At 40.8% G+C, this 22874-nt stretch overlaps 2 protein-coding genes and 1 long non-coding RNA gene across 3 annotated transcripts; 2 read left to right on the top strand and 1 right to left on the bottom strand.

The window, feature by feature from the left end:
- The first annotated feature begins 4614 nt into the window (after positions 1 to 4614).
- Positions 4615 to 7956, top strand: LOC4324032 (plastidal glycolate/glycerate translocator 1, chloroplastic). Its single transcript, XM_015773000.3, has 8 exons — positions 4615 to 4981; positions 5080 to 5395; positions 6030 to 6291; positions 6408 to 6523; positions 6599 to 6708; positions 6863 to 7040; positions 7183 to 7312; positions 7633 to 7956. The coding sequence occupies exons 1-8, from the start codon at positions 4685 to 4687 to the stop codon at positions 7781 to 7783; spliced, it is 1560 nt and encodes a 519-aa protein (XP_015628486.1). The 5' UTR covers positions 4615 to 4684; the 3' UTR covers positions 7784 to 7956.
- Positions 7957 to 9029: 1073 nt separating this feature from the next.
- Positions 9030 to 9711, bottom strand: LOC107281399 (uncharacterized). The gene is made up of 2 exons (XR_001546728.3): positions 9369 to 9711; positions 9030 to 9255 (listed from the first exon to the last, which is right to left on the bottom strand). It is a non-coding gene; the product is annotated as an uncharacterized lncRNA (long non-coding RNA).
- A 9058-nt stretch (positions 9712 to 18769) lies between these two features.
- On the top strand, positions 18770 to 22276 carry LOC4324031 (26S proteasome non-ATPase regulatory subunit 13 homolog B). The gene is made up of 6 exons (XM_015766902.3): positions 18770 to 18966; positions 19248 to 19694; positions 19824 to 19904; positions 20625 to 20821; positions 20917 to 21016; positions 21755 to 22276. The coding sequence occupies exons 1-6, from the start codon at positions 18820 to 18822 to the stop codon at positions 21938 to 21940; spliced, it is 1158 nt and encodes a 385-aa protein (XP_015622388.1). The 5' UTR covers positions 18770 to 18819; the 3' UTR covers positions 21941 to 22276.
- Positions 22277 to 22874: the final 598 nt, after the last annotated feature.

The following is a 22874-nucleotide window of genomic DNA, read 5'->3' as shown; positions in this document are numbered from 1 at the left end:
GTGCTACAGTGATGCTACAGTGCTCGCAGGCACATATCGAACTGCCTTAGTTCGATAGGGTATTGTGAACAGTGTGCAACAGTGATTTTTCTCTTTTTTTTAATTATTTTAATCACCTGTCGAACTACCGCAGTTCGACAGGTACCCCTATCGAACTGTGGTTGTTCGATAGGTACCTTGTCGAACCACGGTTGTTCGATAGGGTGCTAAACTTGCGATTTCGCCTAACTGACCTATAGTTTTGCGATTTTCCATTAAAATCATATTACTTTTAAAAAAAATTCTCGAACCACTAGGGCGCCCGGACCTGATGAGATTAGATGTGATGGCAGATGGACGAATGAGATGAGATGGGGTGATTTCACCTTTAGGATTGGAGGGGTGCAACTTCGAAAAAGCTAATCGGCGACCAGTCGCGCGCGCCCTCCCCTGCACAACTGGACACGTGTCGCACGCGAAGGAGGCGGCGAACGGCGCCCGCGCGTGAGTCTTTTTTTTTCGGTTTTTCTGTTTTGGTTTTTTTTGTTTCTCTTCCGTTTTTTTGGGTTCTCTTTCTGTTTTGGTTTTTTTTTGTTTCTCTTCCCTTTTTTCGGTTCTCTTTCTGTTTTGTGTTTTGGTTTTCCGGTTTTTTTCTCTTCCTTTTCCGGTTTTCTTAAGATGTACATATGCAAAGTTTATATTCGTATGTATACTAAATTTTGTATTTGTACACATACAAAGTATGTATTCGTGTTTTTTTCTCGGTTTTTAATATATACATACAAAGTTTGTATACGTGTATGTAAAGTTTATATATTCGTATGCAAAGTTTGTATACGCGTATGTAAAGTATTTTTTTAGTACACATAATTTTTTTATATACGTATATATATACTTTGTATACACATATATAAACTTTGTATTTTATTAATATAAAGTTTATATATATGTGTATACAAAGTGTATATAAAGTATATACATACGTATATACACACTATACACATCGTAGTAGTATTGTTGTAGTAGTACTACTACTGTAGTAGCAGCAGCAGCAGCGCGCGCCAGTAGCAGTAGCAGGAGCAGAGTAGCAGCAGCAGCAGGAGTAGGAGTAGTAGTACTACTAGTAGAAGAGCAGTAGCAGCAGCTGTAGTAGGAGCGGACTGGTCGCGCGACCAGTCGCTCGTTAGGGATTCCCGTGCAACTCATTTTTATATTACTCCCTCCTTCTCATAATAGGGATTTTGAGTTTTTATTTGTAACGTTTGACCACTCGTTTTATTTAAATTTTTTTAAAATTATTATTTATTTTATTTATGACTTACTTTATTATCTACATTATTTTAAGCACAACTTTTCGTTTTTTATATTTGCAAAAAAAAAATTGAATAAAACGAGTGGTCAAACGCTGCAATTAAAAACTTAAAATTCCTTATATTATGGGACGGAGGGAGTAGTACGGAAGTACTCCATTTTTCGTGTACAACTTTGACTGTATGAAATTTTTTTATAATTCGTATTTTTATTTATGTTAGATGATAAAACATGTTTAATATTTTATGCGTGACTTGTCTTTTTAAATTTTTTTCATAATTTTTCCAAATAAGACGGACGGTCAAGTGTTTGGCACGGAAACCAGGGTTTATCTTTTTTTAGACGGAGATATATATTATTATCCATTATTGTAATTGTAGTGGGGAAAGTATTTCGTAGTGCTAGAGATGGGACTAGCTAGCTGTCTTTCGACAGATTTCACAGCCCATATCACACGGATTTATCGATCATTAGATTAGAATCCAACGTATATTAATAAACAACTATAGTAACTATCTAATGGACCTCCATATGAACGAACCCAATAATACACATATGGGTTGCAAAATATTTCATAATGCACCAGTCTATTAGTAAAATATATATCATGTTAAAGTTACAAATGTAATTACACTATAGTTACGTGGTACTTACATCGTAGTTACAAATGTAATTACTATGTAGCTAAATTGTAGTTACGTGGTAGTTACAAATGTAATTACACTATAGTTACGTGGTAGTTACATGGTAGTTATAAATGTAATTACACTATAATTACAATGTAGTTACGTGGTAGTTACAAATGTAATTTTAGTATATTTACAATATAAGTTCTAAAATTACACATGTAAGTCTCTAAATTATATATATAATTTTAATGTATTTATAATATAAGTCATAAAAATTACATATGTATATCCCTAAATTACATATGTAATTTTTTCATGAAAATACATGCTGGCGAAATGAGAAATTTAAATTTAATTGTTTGGATCTCTTAAAATTTGGATTGAGTGGATCCAAATACAGATATATTAAAAAAAATGATGCATCTTTCTTTAGAGACATTTTTTTGAAGCAGTGTTCCCGACCTCTGCGCTAGGAGCGTGCAACCAAATTGCATTCCATGAATCTAATTAATTTTGCCTTCATATTGGCTTGCTATTTTCAACCTTGATTGGCATGGTCCAGCATAGTAGTAGTTCTTTAAATTTCACAAATACAAAAAGGTAACTACTGTTTTTCTTGATATTGTTGTCTGATTGCTCTTATGTTGTCCCCCTTGACTTTTTCTTCCGTTTCTGAGCAAGCAAATCAATGATGTGTTGAAGAATATTATCATTCAGCTGCAGGTTCGTGGTACCTAAGTGGTCCTTATGTGTACAAGGATCAATCTGCTGATGATATAAAGATTTTGGGCTGCTATTAAAAAAAAGTGTAACAGGTACCCAAATCTCACACCTTATTATGACATAGCTAGCAGAAAATAGCTTGAACTGATATTCCAGTATCACACAAGTATAAGACCTCATCTAATATAAAGATCTACGGTTGCCACCTTTTCTTTCATCACGGATTGGCCCATTGGATTGGTTGGTTCTGAGTCATTCGCTACCTGTAACCTGTTGACCTCAATAAAAGTTTTAGCAGTTGAACTACAGATCATAACTGATTTTAATCTGAATGTTTTCTAAATGCATCCTTGCTTGATGGATCTCTTTAGCATAATCTGGTGATCGATACGATGCATGCACTTCATAAGTACAGTGCAAGTTGTGTTAGTTTTTCAATGTTGCTAGCTAGCTTGAGGGAATGGTTTGTTTCAAAACAAACGAGTTAGTTGTATTTTCAATTCTTCTCATTCTTCATATTCTGCGGAATTGTTCATTAAAATCTCTCTATGTTCAATCAGATATTGGCCAATCAATTCACTGCCAGTGGATGGATGTACTGATATTGAATTTTAAGACTTGTGAAATGTGAAATGCATTTGATATTGCAATCATTTGTGGAATGTTAATTCATTTGAATCTGATTTTGTATGTACTGAAATATTGTATCTGGGCTGAATTGTATGGGCTGAAAAAATCAGATGAGTTGTGTGGGCTGAAAAAATTATATGGGCTGGAAAAATATATGGGCTAAATTGTAGGGGTTGAAAAAATCATATGGGCTGAATTGTGCGGGCTAGAAAAATCATATGGGCCGAATTGGTGTGGGCTGAAAATTTGTACAGGCTGCACTCATTAAAAAGAAGCAAATAATATACTGGGCCAGCTAGAAACAACCCCAGAAAAAAAAATTTTGTAGCCCGTGAGCTACATGGGCTTTAGCAAGCCGAATCTTATTTTGTGACTTTTTTTTTCAACCATGTCAACTGCCAAGTCAGCTGCCACGTGGCAAGCCCCAGGATTTTGTGATAATAAAGCAATGTCATATGCTTGTGACAATAGATGTACAAACGTCACATACTAAATTTATGACGGTGGCTTTTTGACGTTTGAAATTACGTCAACTTCATATATTATGACCTAATAAAATGTCAAAAAGCCACACACCTCTCGTAGTGTTAGCTGTGGGATTGCTTGGTATTTATTGGATGCGAATCCGATCAGCATAGGAATCAGCCGGTTCGGTGAATAGTAGTAGTAATCTGTAAAAGTTTTTGCTGTAAAAGTTTTGGCCATAGGAATCTCTAGAAAAGCTATTGCATGTGAATCCGTGTATTATAGCGTTTCGTAGTAGTATTTTTATGTCATGTGACAGGAGTAGTAGTCTGTAAAAGCTTCCAATTCCATAAGAGCTATTGGAATACGTGTAATAAACCTTTTCGACTTTTGAACTTCTAAACCGGTTCTGACTTGATATTACCTTTTGTCCGGTTTTTATTGTTGTGTATATACTTTGCGAAACTCTGATTAAATCTTACCGCTAAAATCTAGATCTATTATGATCCAATGGTTTAGATATTTTTCTTTTTCTTCGATTAATGTGGGAATTTTTAGCCTGCACAATAAATACGGTGTCTCCTTTAATTTTAAGGCTGTTTTAATAATTTAATTTAATAGATAGATAGATAGATAGATTTTTTCCAATCATAATTTCAGTTTACTTTTCTTCAATGTTAAAGTTTTACCAAACATAGACCATACTAGTGTAAACCGAATCGAATACCCACGCCTAAAAGCAACGACGATATGCTGGCGCGTGGTAGCCCAACAATCCCAATCCCCAAATCATCCCAATTTTCTGGCCACACTTGCATCCCTCTGCCGCCCTCCTCTCTTCCACCTGGCCTCTGCCACTGCTCCCAGCTCCCTTCTCATCCACTGTCACTGCCACTGCTCTCTCGCTGGCCAAAGGAGAAGGAGAAGAAGAGAAGAGAAGAGAAGAGATGGCAGCGACCTCATCATCATCCTCCCCCTGCATGATTGCCTCGCTACGCAGCAGCCATCGCTGCCGCCTTTCGCCCTCCGCCACCGCCACGTCGCCGCCCCGCCTCCGCACGCTTCCTCCCCGCCGATGCCGACGCAACCCCTCCTCCTCCTCCTCCTCCTCCCGCCAAGCGGCGGCAATCTCCATGGCTCCCGCCAATCCTCGCCACCGCCTCATCGCCCCGATCCACGCCGCCGCCGCCGCCGGAGGAGGAGGAGGAGGCGCGGGCGCCACCTCTCCCTCGGGCCTACCCAGCGTGAGTCGTCAATCAGTCAAAATGCACGCAGCCTCGTCGCGATTTCGCATGACCTGCCGATCGAACTGACATGCGTGAGCTATGTATGGATTTTATAGCTCGTCGGGATCGCGCACCTGCTGGTGTCGCTGGGGATCGTGCTGGCCTCCGACAAGTTCCTGAAGCAGGCGTTCGCGGCGGCGTCCATCAAGTTCCCCAGCGCCCTCTTCGGCATGTTCTGCGTCTTCTCCGTCCTCGTCGTCCTCGACGCCTTCGCGCCCGCGCTCGCCAAGGGGTTCATGGACTTCTTCGAGCCGGCCACCCTCTTCATCCAGAGGTGGCTGCCCCTCTTCTACGTCCCTTCCCTGGTCGTCCTGCCGCTCGCCGTCAGGGACGTCCCGGCTGCTTCCGGCCTCAAGATCTTCCTCATCATTTGTATGCACATCACTACGCTCCTATCGTTGCATGCATTCTGCTACTTCTTTCTTCCTCCTGATCATCGTGCTTATCTGCTCCGCCTCTGCTTCCTCCGGATTTTACATTCTACTACTTCGTATTTGATATGCTGATCAATTAACTTGCAGTAAATATTACCACACCAACTTGCATTGTGGATTGGCCCCATTCATAAATCACAACAATTTTACTTAGAGGGTGTTTAGATTCAGGGGTGTAAAGTTTTACCGTGTCACATCGGATATTATATAGGGTGTCGTAATAGGGTGTTTGGATACTAATAAAAAAAACTAATTACAGAATCCGGCAGTAAACTGCGAGACGAATTTATTAAGTCTAATTAATCCGTCATTAGCAAATGTTTACTGTAAAACCACATTATCAAATCATAGAGCAATTAGACTTAAAAGATTCGTCTCGCAAATTAGTGGCAATCTGTGCAATTAGTTATTTTTTTAGCCTATATTTAATACTTCGTGCAAGTGTTCAAACGTTCGATGTGACAGGGTGTAAAATTTTAGGGTGGGATCTAAACATGCCCTTGGTTTCAGATTAATTTGCATTCAATCTGAAAAAACCGATGGTGTGATGTTATCTGGTTTTCATTTCCCAGTTGGTGGCTGGTTTGCTTCACTCATGGTGGCCGGATACACAGCACTCACCGTGAGGAAGATTGTCCAGACACAGCTTATACCAGCTGAGCCGATGAGCAAGCCGTCTCCGTTCGCGACGCTGGAATTCTGGGCCTGGGGTGCTGTCTTTGTCGCATCGTTTGCTGTTGCGTATGTTAACCCCACAGCGCTTGGCACCACGGCAAGAACATGTCTTCCTTTCCTCCTCGCTTCAACTGTACTGGGATACATGGTTGGTTCTGGGTAAATACATATGCTTTTTGTATACACTTAATCTGTAAGATCTGACGAAGCCACCAGCTGCCTTGTTTACTCCATTTCTCTAACAACATACATGGGTCTTATTGATTACTTGGCAGGATACCATCTGGTGTCAAGAAAGTGCTTCACCCAATCATTTGTTGTGCACTCTCTGCAGATTTGGCAGCAATAGCATATGGGTATCTCTCCCGGTCTGGAGTTGATGCAGTGCTAGGTTGTAAACTAAACCCTGATCAATAGTGCTCTAATCAAGTTGTGAATTCTGAAATAAGTTGGTTTTAATTGCCAGGTGATTACCTCACAAAGGCGCCATCTAATCCTGGAGCTGGTGACGTCCTGATGGGATTTCTTGGTTCAGTCATCATATCGTTTGCATTCTCAATGTTCAAGCAGAGAAAGGTAGTGCTTGCTGCTGTTTCTGCAGAATTATTCTCAGTTAGCATGCATGGTTATGGTGTGAGATGATTCATATATATCCTGAGGCTCTGTGTTTGTTGTTGCTGGTGTGTGTTGGCTAATCAACTAATAATGTTTTGCGGTGGGTAAAACTCAGCTTGTGAAGAGGCATGCAGCGGAAATTTTCACATCAATTGCCATCGCATCAACATTCTCGTTATACTCAACTGCCATCCTAGGACGGGTGATAGGGCTAGAGCCTTCACTGACCATATCAATATTACCGAGGTGCATAACCGTGGCGTTGGCTCTGAGCATCGTGTCTTTCTTTGAAGGTACGGACCTAGTACATACTTATATTGCTGGAAATCAATTTCTGTTCTTGCTGGTCGATCAGCTAGATATATAATATGGAGTACTCAGCTAGCTTATTATATATGGTATGGATGACTTAGTTTGTGTGTCCCGGGCATGCAGGTGTAAATTCTTCGCTAACCGCTGCGGTCGTCGTCCTCACCGGGCTGATCGGCGCAAATTTTGTGCAAGCAGCCATGGACAAGCTTGGCCTCAACGACCCCATCGCGCGAGGAATAGGGACGGCTTCCAGGTACATATATACCTTTGAGTTTTACTTTTGAGATTTGTTCCGGTCCAACAAAAAGTATTTCGAGATACCGATACCTCACGGGTTCACAGTATCAAATCGTTTCCGATCGTTAGATCTAACAATGTCCATCCTACATAACTAGATCCAATGGTCGGAAACGATTTAGATCAAATGATCGAAAATGATTTGGTATACCACGAGATAGCAAATTTCTTTACTTTTACCTACCTGCTGGCTGCTTTTTTTAGTAAGTTAAGCTGCATATATATACATACATACAGCAGTATGCTCTATGAATAATGTTTGCATTTACGTTGCAGTGCTCATGGACTGGGAACAGCAGCGCTGTCGGCCAAGGAGCCTGAAGCGCTGCCCTTCTGCGCCATCGCTTACGGCCTGACGGGGATCTTCGGTTCGCTCATTTGCTCGGTTCCGGCCGTCAGGCAGAGCTTAGTGTTCATAGCTGGCTGACAACACGCACGGTACATCAGTTTTGTTTTTGTTTGTTTTTTCTTTTTCACTTTCTTTTGGGTCGTCGTGCGTGTATAGAGCGATGCTCGCAAGATTGCAAGAATATATGTATACAGACACATTTTTTGTGATTATGTCTCCGTTGTAATAAGAAGCAAGAGAGTAATTTTGTACCCCTCGGTGCTCACTACCACTAAACTAGCTCCAACATTCCATGAAGCAGCAGCAGCACTGCAGCAGCCAGCAGGTGAGCAGGGTACAGACAGTGTCGTACTGCTAGAGCTTGCATTTGACCATTTTGTGACCCAACGAACTAAATGCTTGTAATGTCTTAGGTCAAACATCATGTGGCATATATACGCTAACAAAAATCTTGACCGTAGCAAATACTCCCTCCGTTTTTTAATAGATGACGCCGTTAGACTTTTTCTTACGTGTTTGACTATTCGTCTTATTCAAAAAATTTAAGTAATTATAATTTATTTTGTTATGAGTTATTTTATCACTCATAATACTTTAAGTGTGATTTATATCTTATATATTTGCATAAAATTTTTGAATAAGACGAATGGTCAAACATGTGAGAAATGTCAACGGCGCCATCTATTAAAAAAACGGAAGTAGTATCTACTTTTCAGAAGCACCAATGATTTAGCCTTATAGCAAAACTTGAAATTTACTGAAGAATCAATAGTCGTGTTGTGTGGAGTTATGGATGCATCCTAATCGGGGTTTAAATTTTGATGCCTACAAATATTACAAACATGCAGTTGTGCTTTAAATAGGAACTAGCATGGTGGCCCGCGCAGATTGCGTGGTTAGCATCATTATATTTTCTCTCATGTAATAGCATATATGTTTTCTCATTATATTATTCAAATATATTAAAATAACAATATAATTTTAAATTTTGCAATAACTTTACAAAACTACTAATGTGTAATATTCATATCATATTTATTTTAGGGGTAATTGTGTTCTTACCCTTGCTTTACAGTTCAATTGTGATTTTACCCCGCTTTACAGTTCAATTGTGATTTTACCCCTTTTTTTTTTAGGGTTTGTAATATTGCCCCTGCTTTTTTAAATGAAGCAGCTGCTTGCCCCTACTATGTTACCTCATGTAATGGTTTTAAATGTGTAGTGAATGGACAAATATACCTCTACTATAATTTTGGCATGAACACCGGACATGTTTCAAGTTAAATTTGTGCGTATTTAATATGGGACCTAAATGTTAGACAAATTTTGTACAAGTTGACAGAACACTATATTTAGGATAGTTTTGACAGAATTTTAGCAATAATTTTGACACAATTTAAAAAAGATGACAGAACACATTATTTGGGACAATATGTACAGCATCTCCGTCATATGATTAGAACACATTATTTGGGACAATAAACTCCTCCGCCGTCGCCCTGCCGATGCCGCTGGCGCCGCCGGTGATGACGGCGACCTTCCCAGTCAGCCTACAAACCCGCAAATCACATTCACATCCATCCCCGATTCGCAATCAAGAAGATGAAATCAGCGTCCCCAACCAATGGCTCAATGCAACTCCAAGCTGAATCGATCAAATCACCTCTGCGAATAGGAGGCGGTAGCGAAGGCACTGACGGAGGAAGACGAAGCTGCAGGTGTCCTCCTCCCCCTGAATTACAAAAGTTTTGATCCCTGCGCGTGCGCCCGCTGCTCCGCGCCCTCCTGCGCACTGGCCGCGGGGCTGCCGCGCCTCCCTGCGCGTGCGCACGCCGCGCCGCGCCCTCCTGCCTGTCCGCCTAGCGCGCGACGATGCCGCTCCTCTCCCCAGCGCCTCCCTGCCCGCGCGCAACACCGCCGCCCTTCTCCGCCGCGCCTCCCTGCCGCGCGCGTCGCCGCCGCCGCCGCTTGTCGCTAGGTTTTCGATTTGGGGAAATCGTTCCAGCAAGAGAAGTGGTTACTGGCTAGCCCTTTTAGTGAACCAAGGGATGGTCATTCACAAACTATAATATCATTTTCTTTCTTCGTTTTATTGGGAAATTCCGGGCCCATCAAACTACCGTGAAAACTAGGGGTAAACGGGTGCTTCATTTAAAAAAAAGCAGGAGTAAAATCACAAACCCTAAAAATTAGGGGTAAAATCACAATTAAACTGCAAAGTAGAAGCAAGAATACAATTGCCCCTATATTTTATATACATGTTAGTTATTAATTATTTTTACTATCAAATTTTAGTTATTTATAAATTATATATATTCCTATATGGACTCTAGACTCGTCTTTTAATTTCTTTTTTTATTCTGAATTTTCTGTAAATTGTATTTCTATATAGACTCTATGCTCTTCTTCCAATATTATTTATTTTTATTTATGAATTTTTATATTATATTTTATATACGTGTTAGTTAATAATTTTTTTTAATATCAAATTTTAGTTATTTGTAAATTATATATATTCATATATGGACTCTAGTCTCGTCTTTTAATATTTCTTTTTTTTATTCCGAATTTTCTGTAAATTGTATCTCTATATACACTCTATGCTCTTCTTCCAATATTATTTATTTTATTTTTGAATTTTTATTATTTCTAATTGTATTTCTATATGGACTCTAAACTCATCTTTCAATATTTTTTAATTTTTAATTTCGAATTTCACTTACTTCTAAATTGTACTCTGACCTTAAACTCTTCTTCCCATGTTTTTCTTAATTTCGAATTTTAGTTATTTGTAAATTATATTTTTATATGGACTCTAAACTCTACTTTTAATTTTATTATGTTTATTCCAAATTTTAGTTAGTTTTTAAATTCCTATATGGACTCTATACTCTACTTCTAATATTCCTTATTTTTTAATTTCCGGATTTCTATTTTTTTTCTTAATTGTATTTATATATGGACTCTGTACTCTACTTCTAATATTCCTTATTTTTAATTCCAAATTTATATTATTTCCTAATTGTATTTCTATATGGACTCTATACTTTACTTCTAATATTCCTTATTTTCTAATTCCGAATTTTAGCTATTTTCTAAATTGTATTTCTATATGGACTCTGCTTTTTCTTTTTCTCCTATTAATGTAAGAATTTTTAGACTATGGGAGTGAACGTGGAGGCTCCTTTTTCTATTCTGAATTTCAACTATTTCTAAATTGTATTTCTATATGGACTCTAGTCTCCTCTTCTAATATTCCTTATTTTTTAATTCTGAATTTCAGCTATTTCTAAATTGTATTTCTATATGGACTCTGCTTTTTCTTTTTCTCCGATTAATGTGAGAATTTCTAGGCCATGAGAATGAACGTGGAGGTTCTTTTTTCTATTCCTTTAATAATATAATAGATAGATTTAGTGAGGTTTTGAGATTTGCTGCCGACCTCTGGCTATTTGAGCACGTGTTTAGGGGTGGGTTCGTGGATGTGTGAATATGGTAAACCTTTTGTATAATCCTCACAGGATATTGATGACTCTAATCTTACTCCTCCATCCAACATATGAAATACCCCATGCTTGCAGGATACCAAGAATCCTTTTTAACAGAATTTCTTAGGTCGCCTTAGTACAGCGACTCCATATGTGACAAGCCCTAGCTCAGTTGCTATCCTTAGAGCAAATCAATCTAAATCGTTTTCGCACCAGTATTTTGAATTTTTTTTAAAGAAAACATGAATACACCTAGAAGGGAAAATGCTAAAGCTATCTTCACGAAATCTAAGACAAACTATGAAGTCCAAGGGAAGAGCCAAGGTAGAACGAAACTAGTGGGGTTAGAACGTTACCAAGAGATATTAAAAAAATATATCCTCAAAAAAAAAATTTGAGAACCCTAAACAGAATTTGATGCATGAAAATAGTCGTCTTTTCCAATGGATGCCTAAAACTGATTCCCTACAATTGATAAGTGAGCTCGGTAGAGAAGAAATCTGATTTTTCAATATAAAAAATCACCCATTCCTACCAACAGTTCCTCGTGCTCGCGTTCGGATCCGTGGATAGAAACAAGGAGGACTCCCAACTTATGGAGAGCGAGATATGTGGAGATGGGGTTTTTAATTTTTTTTTGGCACCTCTCTAGTGGAACTGGAATCCTATTTAACACATATGCACTAGCAAGATAAGTAGCGCACACCTTATCCAATCTCCTTTTTCTCTTGTTGAAAATTTTTAACTCGGATTTAAAAACCTTCAACTTAAGATTTGAAAACTTTTAAGTTAAGTTAACTTAAAAGTTTTAAACTTAGATTTAAAGACTTTCAGGTCAAGATTTAAAAACTTTTCAACTCAGAATTGAAAACTTTAAGTCAAGATTTGAAACTTCCATTTCAGATTTGAAAACTTTTAAATCAATATTTGAAATTTTTAACTTGGATTTGAAAACTTTCAGCTCAGATTTGAATTTTTGAGTTGAGAGTTTTAAATTTTGAGACGAATGTTTTGAAATCTGAGTTCAACATTCGAATTGAAAATTTTCAATAGAATATTTTAAAATTTAAGATGAAACATTTAATTATAAAATACAATGAAAAAATTGCCAAAAATCGGCATGCTAACGCTAATCGCTATTACCTTAACATTAATCTCTACTAGCGCTAAGCGTAGGAGGTATGCTGCGGGCGGGCTTGCTGGTGTGGTGTGCTCTAGGAAAATGCGGAAATCCAAAATTATACTCCCTCAGTAATAAAAAAGTCAAATCTAGTCCATAAAAAAAATCAAATCTAGGACGTACAACGAATCTGGACAATCAGATTCATTATATTAAACGGGAAATCTATTTCGAGAGCGCTCTCGGTTTAGCTGTATAGTGCGACACATCTCAGAGCCGTCTAATCGTGCACGTCATCGTGGCGTCCATCCACGTGGGTGTCTTTTTCCTCTTCAAATAAAGTTTTCTCTCAAATTACTTATCCGATCTATAATCCGATTATACCATTGTGTTCGTTACGATAAATCTTCACAACAAGATATTACATGATTATATTACGATGAAAAAATATTTATATTTGTTAATTACTTTTATTATATAAATAAGTTACTTTTATCATATATATATAAGTTAGTTTTAGATTTGACTAAATTACTTTTTAGACATATAAAAGTAAATTCAATAAAGTCTAAAAGTAATTTACATATATTATAAAAGTAACTTAAAACAAAACGGAAGTAACTTTGTCACAACATTAGAAGTAAATTCGTTGTAGGGATAAAAATATGACTTTATCTAGAAATTAAATTTAATCAGCACAGATCAACACACGTAAGTTTAACAATTTTTAAAAGTAACTTCAATGTTTTTCAAAAGTAACTTCAATGTTAATTGGAAGTAACTTTTGCATGGTTAAGAAGTAACTCTCTATAAATATGTTTAATTACCGATTTTTTTTCCTTTCATTTTTGTTTTTCATGTAGAAAGAGAAAAGAAGATAAAACCTTTGATGGATTGTAAATAACATTGATGGAATAACTAATGAGAATTAACCATGTATAAGATGTAATAGTTACTTCCTGATAACATAGAAGTTACTTTCTAACATGTAATAAATTACTTTTAAATTAATTAAATGTTTGAATATATTCAATAGGAAAAAGTATGAATTACCCCCTCGAACTATCGCGGTCGTCTGAATTACCCCCCCTGAACCACAAAACTAGACATTCTTCACCCCCAACTATGCAAACCGGACGAATTACCCCCCTCGACCCAATCCACGGTGGTTTTGGTCTACGTGGCGTACACGTGGCAGTACAGTCAGTGTTTTTTTAATTAAAAATTGTGCGTCCCGCATGTAATACTCTTCTTCCTCTCTCTCTCTCTCTCGCAGCGCGCACGGCGAGGACGAGTGCGGGGACGGGCGGTCGGCAGGAGGCTGCACCGCGTCAGCAAGAAGCCTTTGGCTGGGAAGAAGCCTCTGCTGCTAAGGTGGATTCAGACGAGGATGACGCGGCGGAAGAGTGCGACGATGGTGCGGTGGTGCTCGGCGGCGTTGAGCGAGAGGTAGCAGGCGAGGAGGTCCTGCAGGTCCTCCAGCCACCAGACGCCATTGGTGCACAGCATCTTGATCATGCTGTCCACCAGCTTGATGAGGACATCCTCTACTATTACCCACTGGCAAAGACGCAAAAGTCGAGCGCTAACCGTATGAGCCTCTGAATAATCCTACCTTGCTTAGCTTGGGAGAAGGAAGACACCTTAAAAGGGAGAGCCACCCTTCCCCTATTGGACTATTTTTTTAGGGGAGATTGGGCCTTTCCCCGAGTGGGTGTGCCTAAGAACTGTTGGGGTCTGGGCAACCTTAATTTGTTGGGCCTCGGCCAACCCCACCTGGGCCAGATCTTTATCATTTGGTATCAGAGCTGGGCCCTTGTTAAGAGGGTGGGAATGATGAGGACATCCTCCACTATTATCCGCTGGCAAAGACGCAAAAGTCGGGCGGCGACCGTGTGAGCCTCTGAATAATCCCACCTTGCTTAGCTTGGGAGGAGAAAGACACCTTAAAAGGGAGAGCCACCCTTCCCCTATTGGATTAGTCTTTTAGGGAGATTGGGCCTTTCCCCAAGTTAGTGTGCCTAAGAACTGTTTGAGTCCAGGCAACCTTAATTTGTTGGGCCTCGGCCAACCCCACCTAGGCCGGATTGTTATCATTTTGGTGGAGATGCGGGGTATTCTTGAATACAAAGAATACAATACCGTGAATAGATTATTCCAATTTGCTTGCAAAGCTGAAAGAGAAGTGCAGGGACGCAACAAGCATAGGAGTTCTTTTGCAGGTGCTACTTCCACACGACAATCAACACCACGTCAATTTACTACGGCCGTTCGTCCACCTACCTCCACGCCATCCCATGCTCAAGAAACAAGCAAAAATGCTTCAGTTCAGACTCCAGCCAAGAGTGCAACTTCGGTAGCTTCCACTGGACGTACCCGTGATATTACATGTCATAGGTGCCATGGCATTGGACACATTGCCCGCGACTATCCAAATCAGCGAGCTCTATTTGTGAATGATGATGGTGAGTATACTTCTACTAGTGATTGTGATGATGAATATGCTTTAGTTGCCACTGACCATGTAGGAGGACAAGATAACGATGACATCGAGGAAGTCCATTTGCATCCAGAGTCGCTAGATCAGTATCCTAGCCTAATTGTCAAGCTAGCACTTAGTGCTAAAGAGAAGTGTGAAGAGCAAAACCAACGCCACAATTTATTCCAAAGCAAAGTTCTTGTGAAAGGCCATACCGTCAAAGTGATTATTGATAGCGGGAGTTGCAACAATTTAGCAAGTGAAGAGATGGTCAAGAAGCTTGGCTTGACTACCCATCCACATCCACATCCGTATCATATTCAGTGGTTTAATACATGTGGTAAGATGAAGGTAACCCGCTTAGTTAAAATACTTTTTCTATAGGCTCCTACCATGATCAAATTGAATGTGATGTTGTGTATATGCAAGCTTGTTCTGTTATTTTGGGGCGACCATGGCAATATGATAGAGAAGTTGTTTTTGATGGTAGGACTAATACATATAAATTTATATTCGATGGTAAAAGAGTTGTTTTGCATTCTATGACTCCAGCCGCTGCTTTGAAAGATGATCTTGCAAGTCTTGAATGTGAAAAGAAAGCGAAAAGTGAAAATCAGATTATTACTAAGAATCTTGCTTCACCTAGTACAACAGAACCAAGTGCCACAAAGAATGAAATTAAGTTGACGGGTGCTTTGTTAGCTTCTAAATATAATATTTGTGCACTAGAAGAGCTAGATTCTTGTTGCTATCCTCTATTTTGCAAAGATCATATACCCACATTGGCTACTGCTTCCAGTACTTTATATTCTTTGCTACTCGCTGTTACTAACCTTTTGCAGGAATATGAGGGTGCTTTTCATGATGAGATACCTCCAAGGATGACCCCTGGACGACAGAGTGAACACGATCAAGAAGATGGGATTGAGTCGAGGACGACTCCAATTCAAGAAGGGGAGGATGATGAGGACATCACTTCGTCGGAAACGCACATAACTTCACACGTTCCAATGATAATTCCAAGTCCAAGTCCATTTCGGCCTCCGGAGACAGCACTGACTTCAAACGGACCTAGCGCCTTCTTGCCAACTCCGATTTGGGTGATCTTGGACTTTGTGGAAAGCTATCTCGCTACCTTTCAAACGCATTCGGTCTCATGTCCAAATTCATCTCGAGTCAACGGGAATCACCAAAACAAGACAGTGATGTTGCTCAAACCGAACTTGGGTCTTGGGCCTTGTAATAGACTAGGCCCATCTCGGAAGTGTCTCCCTCCACCTCCACGAATTAGCACTTAACCCTAGCTTTATTTTCCTCTATAAATAGCTTTGTACATCCTTAAAAACAATTGGGTTTTGTTTAGTTGAATTTTGCCAAGTGCCATTCACCTTGTCTCTAGTCTTCATTCGATTAGTCAAGGACTATAGATTCAGAGCCCCTAATAGTTTGTGTGTTGATTTGCTGGGTCGATTAGATCTACCACTTCAATTGCAACTATTCATTTGTGCTTAATTACCTATTCGCAATATTTAGATTGCATCTTATCTTGTTCTTGCAGTGTTCTCTCGTTTGCATTGCAGGGATCATCAACCGCGCGTCACGGTTGATACGACATCGTTTGTAGTGTAGCGATTGCAGGCGTCCTGGACTTGTTCTGGTTGGTAGCCACATCGCAAACGTCGCACTCGATCAAAGCGAGAGTTATCCCCCTCACCAGAAGATTGGGCCACGAGAGAAAGCGTCATCACAGCTCCAGCTCTGCTCCGTCGACTCCATCACCACCGCCTCGCTCTCGCGCAGCCACATCCGCCACCACCGCGGCCGCCGGCTCGGCCTCCCCGCGCTCACCGACGACGACGACGCCGGCACCGGCGCTGGCACTAGTGTGCCGGCATTGTTGCTGTCGTGGCCGCCGCCGCTGCTGCCGACGCACGCGCGGCCGCCGACCCAAGCTCCATGTGTCATCACCGAGCTCGCATTTGGATCTGGGGTGGTGGAGCGGGATTCCCGGTCGCCATTCACGCCTGCGTCCTCGGTGGAACCGCGTCCGCCAGTCTCCATCGCCGATCCTGGCACGGGGAGGTGGGATGGGGCGCGGCGCGACGGCTCGGAGGAGGAGCTGCAGTGGCGGTGGTGTCCCCGTGCGTCCCCGTGCGCCCACAACGAGGAGGGGGAGCCTACCGGCCACCGCGCGTCCCCGTGCACCCGGTTGGCCTCCGCCTCCGGTGGCCGCCGTCGTCCTCGGGCCCGCTCCGCCACCCACAACTGGCTCCGCCCCCCATGCGCCGCCGTCCTCACCTCGCCAATCGAATCAACGATGTGTCCGCCTCCGCGCCGCCACGCTCGCCTCACCTCGCCGACCGCCCACACCGACCGCCCGTCCCCGAGCTCGTCCTCGCCGTGCGCGCTGCGCGAGAGAGAAAAGAGCGAGCGAGAGAGAGAGAATAGAGAGAGAGAGAGGAAGAAGAGTAAGATAGGCAGGCCCCATAATTTTTTATTAAAGAAACGCTGACTGGACTGCCACGTGTACGCCACGTAGACCAAAACCACTGTCGATTGGGTCGAGGGGGGTAATTCGTCCAGTTTGCATAGTTGGGGGTGAAGAATGTCCGGTTTTGTGATTCAGGGGGGTAATTCAGACGACCATGATAGTTCGGAGGGGGGGTAATTCGTACGTTTTCCTAATCAATATGAATCTCGTTTTGTCACATATTTTGGGTGGAGTACAATGATGCAAATAGATCTTAAAAACAATATGTGATTTAAAATATATAATTTATTAAAGGGATTAGAAAAAGATACATACTATTGCATTTTTCAAGTTAAAATGTGACATTAGATGGAGTACAAACCAGCTATCACTAACTGTGTAGTCACGTCCACAATGAAAAAAGTATGCATTAAAGTTACTTTCTCTTTGTTATAAGTTACTTCTATAATATATGTAAATTACTTTTAGGCTTTATTGAATTTACTTTTATATGTCTAAGAAGTAATTTAGTGAAATCTAAAAGTAATTTAGATATATTATAAAGTAATTTATAATTTTTCATCAAAATATAACCATGTGAGATTTTATTATAAAGATTTAATTGTTACGAACACAACGGTGTAATCGAATCATAAATCGGATAAGTATTTAAGAGAAGATTTTATTTCAAGTATAGATGGATAGGGTTTCTCATAGATGATGTGGTAGTTGATTTAGACAAAACAATTACCACTAGATATGTAGTCACGTCCTATATTAAAATAAGACACATTCAATTCTATATTTATTTTTTATGGGATGGGGTAAGTATGATTGAGTGTTACATTTAACTATTTGCCTTTTTTAAGATGTGACAATTACGGATTTAACACTCACTATTTATGACATGTGTACCATCATGTGTCTATAACATATGAGTTTAATGGCAAATCCTTTATGACCATTCGTAAAAGTGGAAAATAGTTAATTATTCCTGATTGAGTAGTATAGGGACGCACACTTACACACACCACGCGTGTAAGTGTGTCCCTGTATTACTTACACGTGTGGCGTGTGTAAGTGTGCGTCCCTATACTACTTACACGAGATTGGAGGCACTAGGCCTCAGTACATGGCACGCGTGTATACCTTATTACCGCCGGGACCAACTGAAAGAAGTCAGTCCCGGATAAAGAGGGGAAAAAAAACCCGGGCGAGGGACGAGCGTCGAGTCTAGGGGGTCGAACCAGACTCGTAGGCTGGTCGGCACGGAGCGAGCCACTGGCTCCTGCCACCCGCGCGTAGCGGTCCTCGAATCAATCAATTTCCTCCCACGGGAACTCCATGGTGATGGTGGGCTGGGCCAGTCCGGGCCGTGTTACCATCTGCAACTTCGTGCCGGCCGGGCCCAGTACGGGAATCCCATCCCAACCTCCGGCAGGAGCCCAGGACGGCACGGCGCAAGTATCCTTGTTCCTCCGGCTCTGCTCCTCCTCCTCCTCCTTCCAACAAGAGTTGATTCTACAGTACAGATCCCTCCCTCCTCCAAGCTTTCCCATGGCGCTGCAGTACGTGGAGGCACAGCGCCAGGCGCGCCCCGACCTCGCCGACGCCTACGCCGACCTCGCCGACCTCTACCAGCGCAAGCTCTGGCACCAGCTCACCCTCAAGCTCGACCACTTCCTCCAACTCCCCGCCGCCCAGGTCTGCACTTTTCCCCTTCCTCTTAGATGCGCCTCTTCTAGGTTAGCCACTGCCCCCCATACGGATCTCGCCGCAAACCCTACCCGCCGCGTTTGTAGGTGCTCGATCTCAGCCCTAGTTGAGTTGGCCCTGCCCTGATACCGATCCGGCCGCCGCAAGAAGCCACCACTTTGTGTAGACTTAGCTGAATGTTTCAATCTTGGATTACTTCAACAACCATATGCTTAGGGTTTTAACTGATGGGCAATCCTGCAATTCTAACGGCATTCATTCTCCCACAGACTGGCGACACCATCATACAGCTCTACAACAATTTCATCTCTGACTTCGAGACGAAGATCAATCTTCTCAAACTTGCCCACTTCGCGGTCATCGCTTCACGCCAGTACCCTGACAAGGATGCCGCGATTAGTTTCCTCGAGGGGGTAACCGCAAAACTGCGCGAGACGAGGGAACGGCGCATCGATGAACCCGTTCTCTATGTCAAGATGCAGATAGCTGCAATTAACCTTGAGAAGGGAGATCAAAAGGAGTGCAAGAAGCTTTTGGATGAAGGGAAATCCACCCTTGATAGCATGACTGATGTTGATCCCACAGTCCATGCTAGCTTTTATTGGATATCATCTCAGTACCATAAGGCTTGCCAAGAATTCGCTGAATTCTATAAGAATGCTCTTCTTTATCTGGCCTACACTACTGTGGAGTCGCTCTCTGAGTCATTCAAGCTGGTATTAACAATGCCAATTACATAACAGAAAAAAAATAGCATTTCCTCCTCTCATTAGTTAGTTTAATAACAACATACTGTGCATATTGTTTGTATTGATAATTTACCCTTTGACACTGTCATGTGTCAGGATTTGGCATTTGATCTCTCCCTTGCAGCCTTGCTTGGTGATAACATATACAACTTTGGGGAATTATTAGCTCACCCGATTGTAAGTTGGGCTTTTCTTGGGCATGATTTCTTTGTTCCCACTGCCTACCTTTCATTTAGTCATATCATTTGTGCTAGTTGATTACTTGATTATGGCATTAACTCCACTTGCCTCTATAAACGTTACATGCGGCTTGTTGTCATCCTCAGGAATAATCAGTTTACAAATTATGCTTTGTAATGTGAACTGCAGGGCTCCCAAAGAAGTTGCATGTGTGTTATAGTAGTTAGGCTTCGTGGTTTTGTAGTTCTGTACGCAGATTAACAACATTTATTGCTAAATTGGCAACAGTAATTTCATGAGTTGAATGTATGGAGTTAAGATTGACATGATTTTTGCTATGTAGCGAATATAAAATACAATGAAAAATCATGTGATAACTTGTGATTGTTTTTTGGCTGAAATTTCAATAATGTAAATGTAAACCACTGAATTGTTATTACGGAAGCTTTGTACTTTCTTTGAATGGAAACAGCGTAAACTTAATTTTGCATAAATTAACGGCAAACCATCTTTAGTTGAAAATTAACTTAGGTGTACTAATTTTTTGTTGGGAAAATTGATATTGACCTGTGGAAGCCTTCAGCCCCCAAACAGAATTATTCCACAAATGCGTACAAGGTGTTTTTTTAATGCTTGAATGGCCCCTAAATCTATGTCAGCATATAGTTGTCAATTTGATACATCTCTGTTCTGAAACTGCTATTTTTTAATCCTTAGATCAACAGTCTAATTGGAACCAAGGTGGAGTGGGTCTATCATATGTTGCAAGCATTCAACACTGGCAACCTAGCTCTCTACCAAGAACTTTGCAAGGTCCACAACGCTGCTCTTAGTGCACAGCCAGCTTTGGTGCAGAATGAACGAAAACTGCTAGAGAAGATCAACATTCTATGTCTGATGGAGATAATCTTTACGTATGACTTTGCTACTTGCTTTTATATGACAAGAACAAATGCCCTATTCCATCGTTTTCTTTCTTCTAAACCTTGTGTTCTTTTTCATATTGTAGCCGGCCATCAGAAGACAGAACTATCCCATTAAGTGTTATAGCTGAGCGCACTAAGCTTTCTATCAGTGATGTGGAATATCTTCTTATGAAGAGCCTCTCGGTAACTGCATTTCCTACTTTCTATCTTCCATAAGATATTATTTGCATTTTCATGGAAATTCATTGTTGTTATGCATAAATTGATTTTAAGCTTGGGAGTTGCTGCCGGTTTATGTTGCAGCTGGATCTGGAATAGTGATTGTTGATAACTTGTGATGCATATCACTGCTGTCAATTCCTTGACTTTCTTAACTTGTAATTTACTTGGTGATTCTTTATGGTTTGTTTTGTGAACCTTTAGTGGTGAGTAATGACCTACGAGTGTGTTGGCAGTTCAACTAGTCCTGTGATTCATGTCTTTTCGTTTGGATGATCACAGCCCTGTTTCTTTTCTTGTTGCATGTCACTTCCTTTTGCCTTAATACTATTTCAGTGTTTGCACAATGCATCAGCCAGTATTCCTAGTGCTAATGCATCAGCTTCATTACCGTTCTTTCCAGTTCCACCTTTTTCAGACTTCCATTACAGTTTCTTTCTAAATCATTAGTACATGATTCTCACCCTGAAAAGCAGGCTATCTAGTACTTCCTCTGTTTCACAATGTAAGACTTTCTAGCATTGCCTATATTCATATAGATATTAATGAATCTAAACATATATATGTGTCTAGATTCATTAGCATCTATATGAATGTGGGCAATGCTAGAAAGTCTTACATTGTGAAACGGAGGGAGTAGTCAAATATTGAAATTATTTTAGTCGCTAGTGTATCAGCTGCCATGCATTTTCTCCACTGCAGGTTCATCTTATAGAAGGGATAATTGATGAGGTGGACAGCACAGTTCACGTGTCATGGGTCCAGCCTAGAGTACTTGGAATTCCACAGGTGAAGGCCTTGCGTGAGCGGCTGGACGCATGGGTCGGAAAAGTTCACACTACACTGTTGTCAGTTGAGGCAGAGACCCCTGATCTTGTGGCTGCATAACTTATCGACCACTTGTCCTTTCGCTATACGAGCTTGGTCAACAAGGCTGCGGTGCTTAATGAGAGGTGATCTGGCTGTGGTGCTTATAGTTTTCTGGAGAATGAGAACATGTTGCCTTGGATATTTCCCTGCGTCCTGTTGATCAGGATCTGTAATTTCACCCTTTCTTTTATCCTTTGGGCATTGAGTCCTGGAGCTATCACGGAAAAGATACAAACGGGCCAAAAGTTTCATACCGGCAAGATGTTATCGTAGTTCTTTTAGTCAAATTTAGATTGTAATGCAGAGGATATTTTCCCCTTTTATTTTTACATGGATGCAGGAAACTCTAGCTGATTCCCGTTGTGTTAAGAGGCTGGTGCAGTAGTGCATGACGTTTGGACTGGCAAACAGGGAGCGCTTATTCGTTGTGCGTTTTGGTGAGGTGCTGCATAGTGCTTACAATACTTTTTTTTCGAATAATTATAATTTAATGAAATTTTGCAAAAAAAAAAAAGAAAAAGGACCAAGTTCTAAAAAATCAGTAACCTATCGGCAATTGGGTGCCGACAAGGAAAAAGATCCCATGGGGCATCGCTAGGCTAAGTGTACAATCTATGAAAATAGAGCTATAGGAATGCATGCACATTTCAATCCATAGAAATTTTTCAAAAGGTTTGAGTGGATGAAATTTTTCAATATGAAATAGAGGGAGTAGATTTTGCACCCTACACGCACTCGCATTCTGAACTTTCACTTTTTTAGTCTAGCCAACAACTCTATCGACAACCGTTAGACGAGCTTTTGACATCACACATCCAGCTAATCGTATGGTGACCGTCTGATGTAACATGTTCGAACTTTGATTATTCGATATGGTGTTACACTTGTGATTTCCAGCCAACCGACTTCTATTTTTGGGAATTGCTAAAAAACTATCGCAAGTTTTTCTTTA

This window comes from Oryza sativa, chromosome 1 (assembly GCF_034140825.1).
Source record: "Oryza sativa Japonica Group chromosome 1, ASM3414082v1".
Classification (NCBI taxonomy): Eukaryota; Viridiplantae; Streptophyta; class Magnoliopsida; order Poales; family Poaceae; genus Oryza; species Oryza sativa.
The sequence above is the reverse complement of the archived record's forward strand: the minus strand, read 5'-3'. Positions and strand labels throughout refer to the sequence as shown.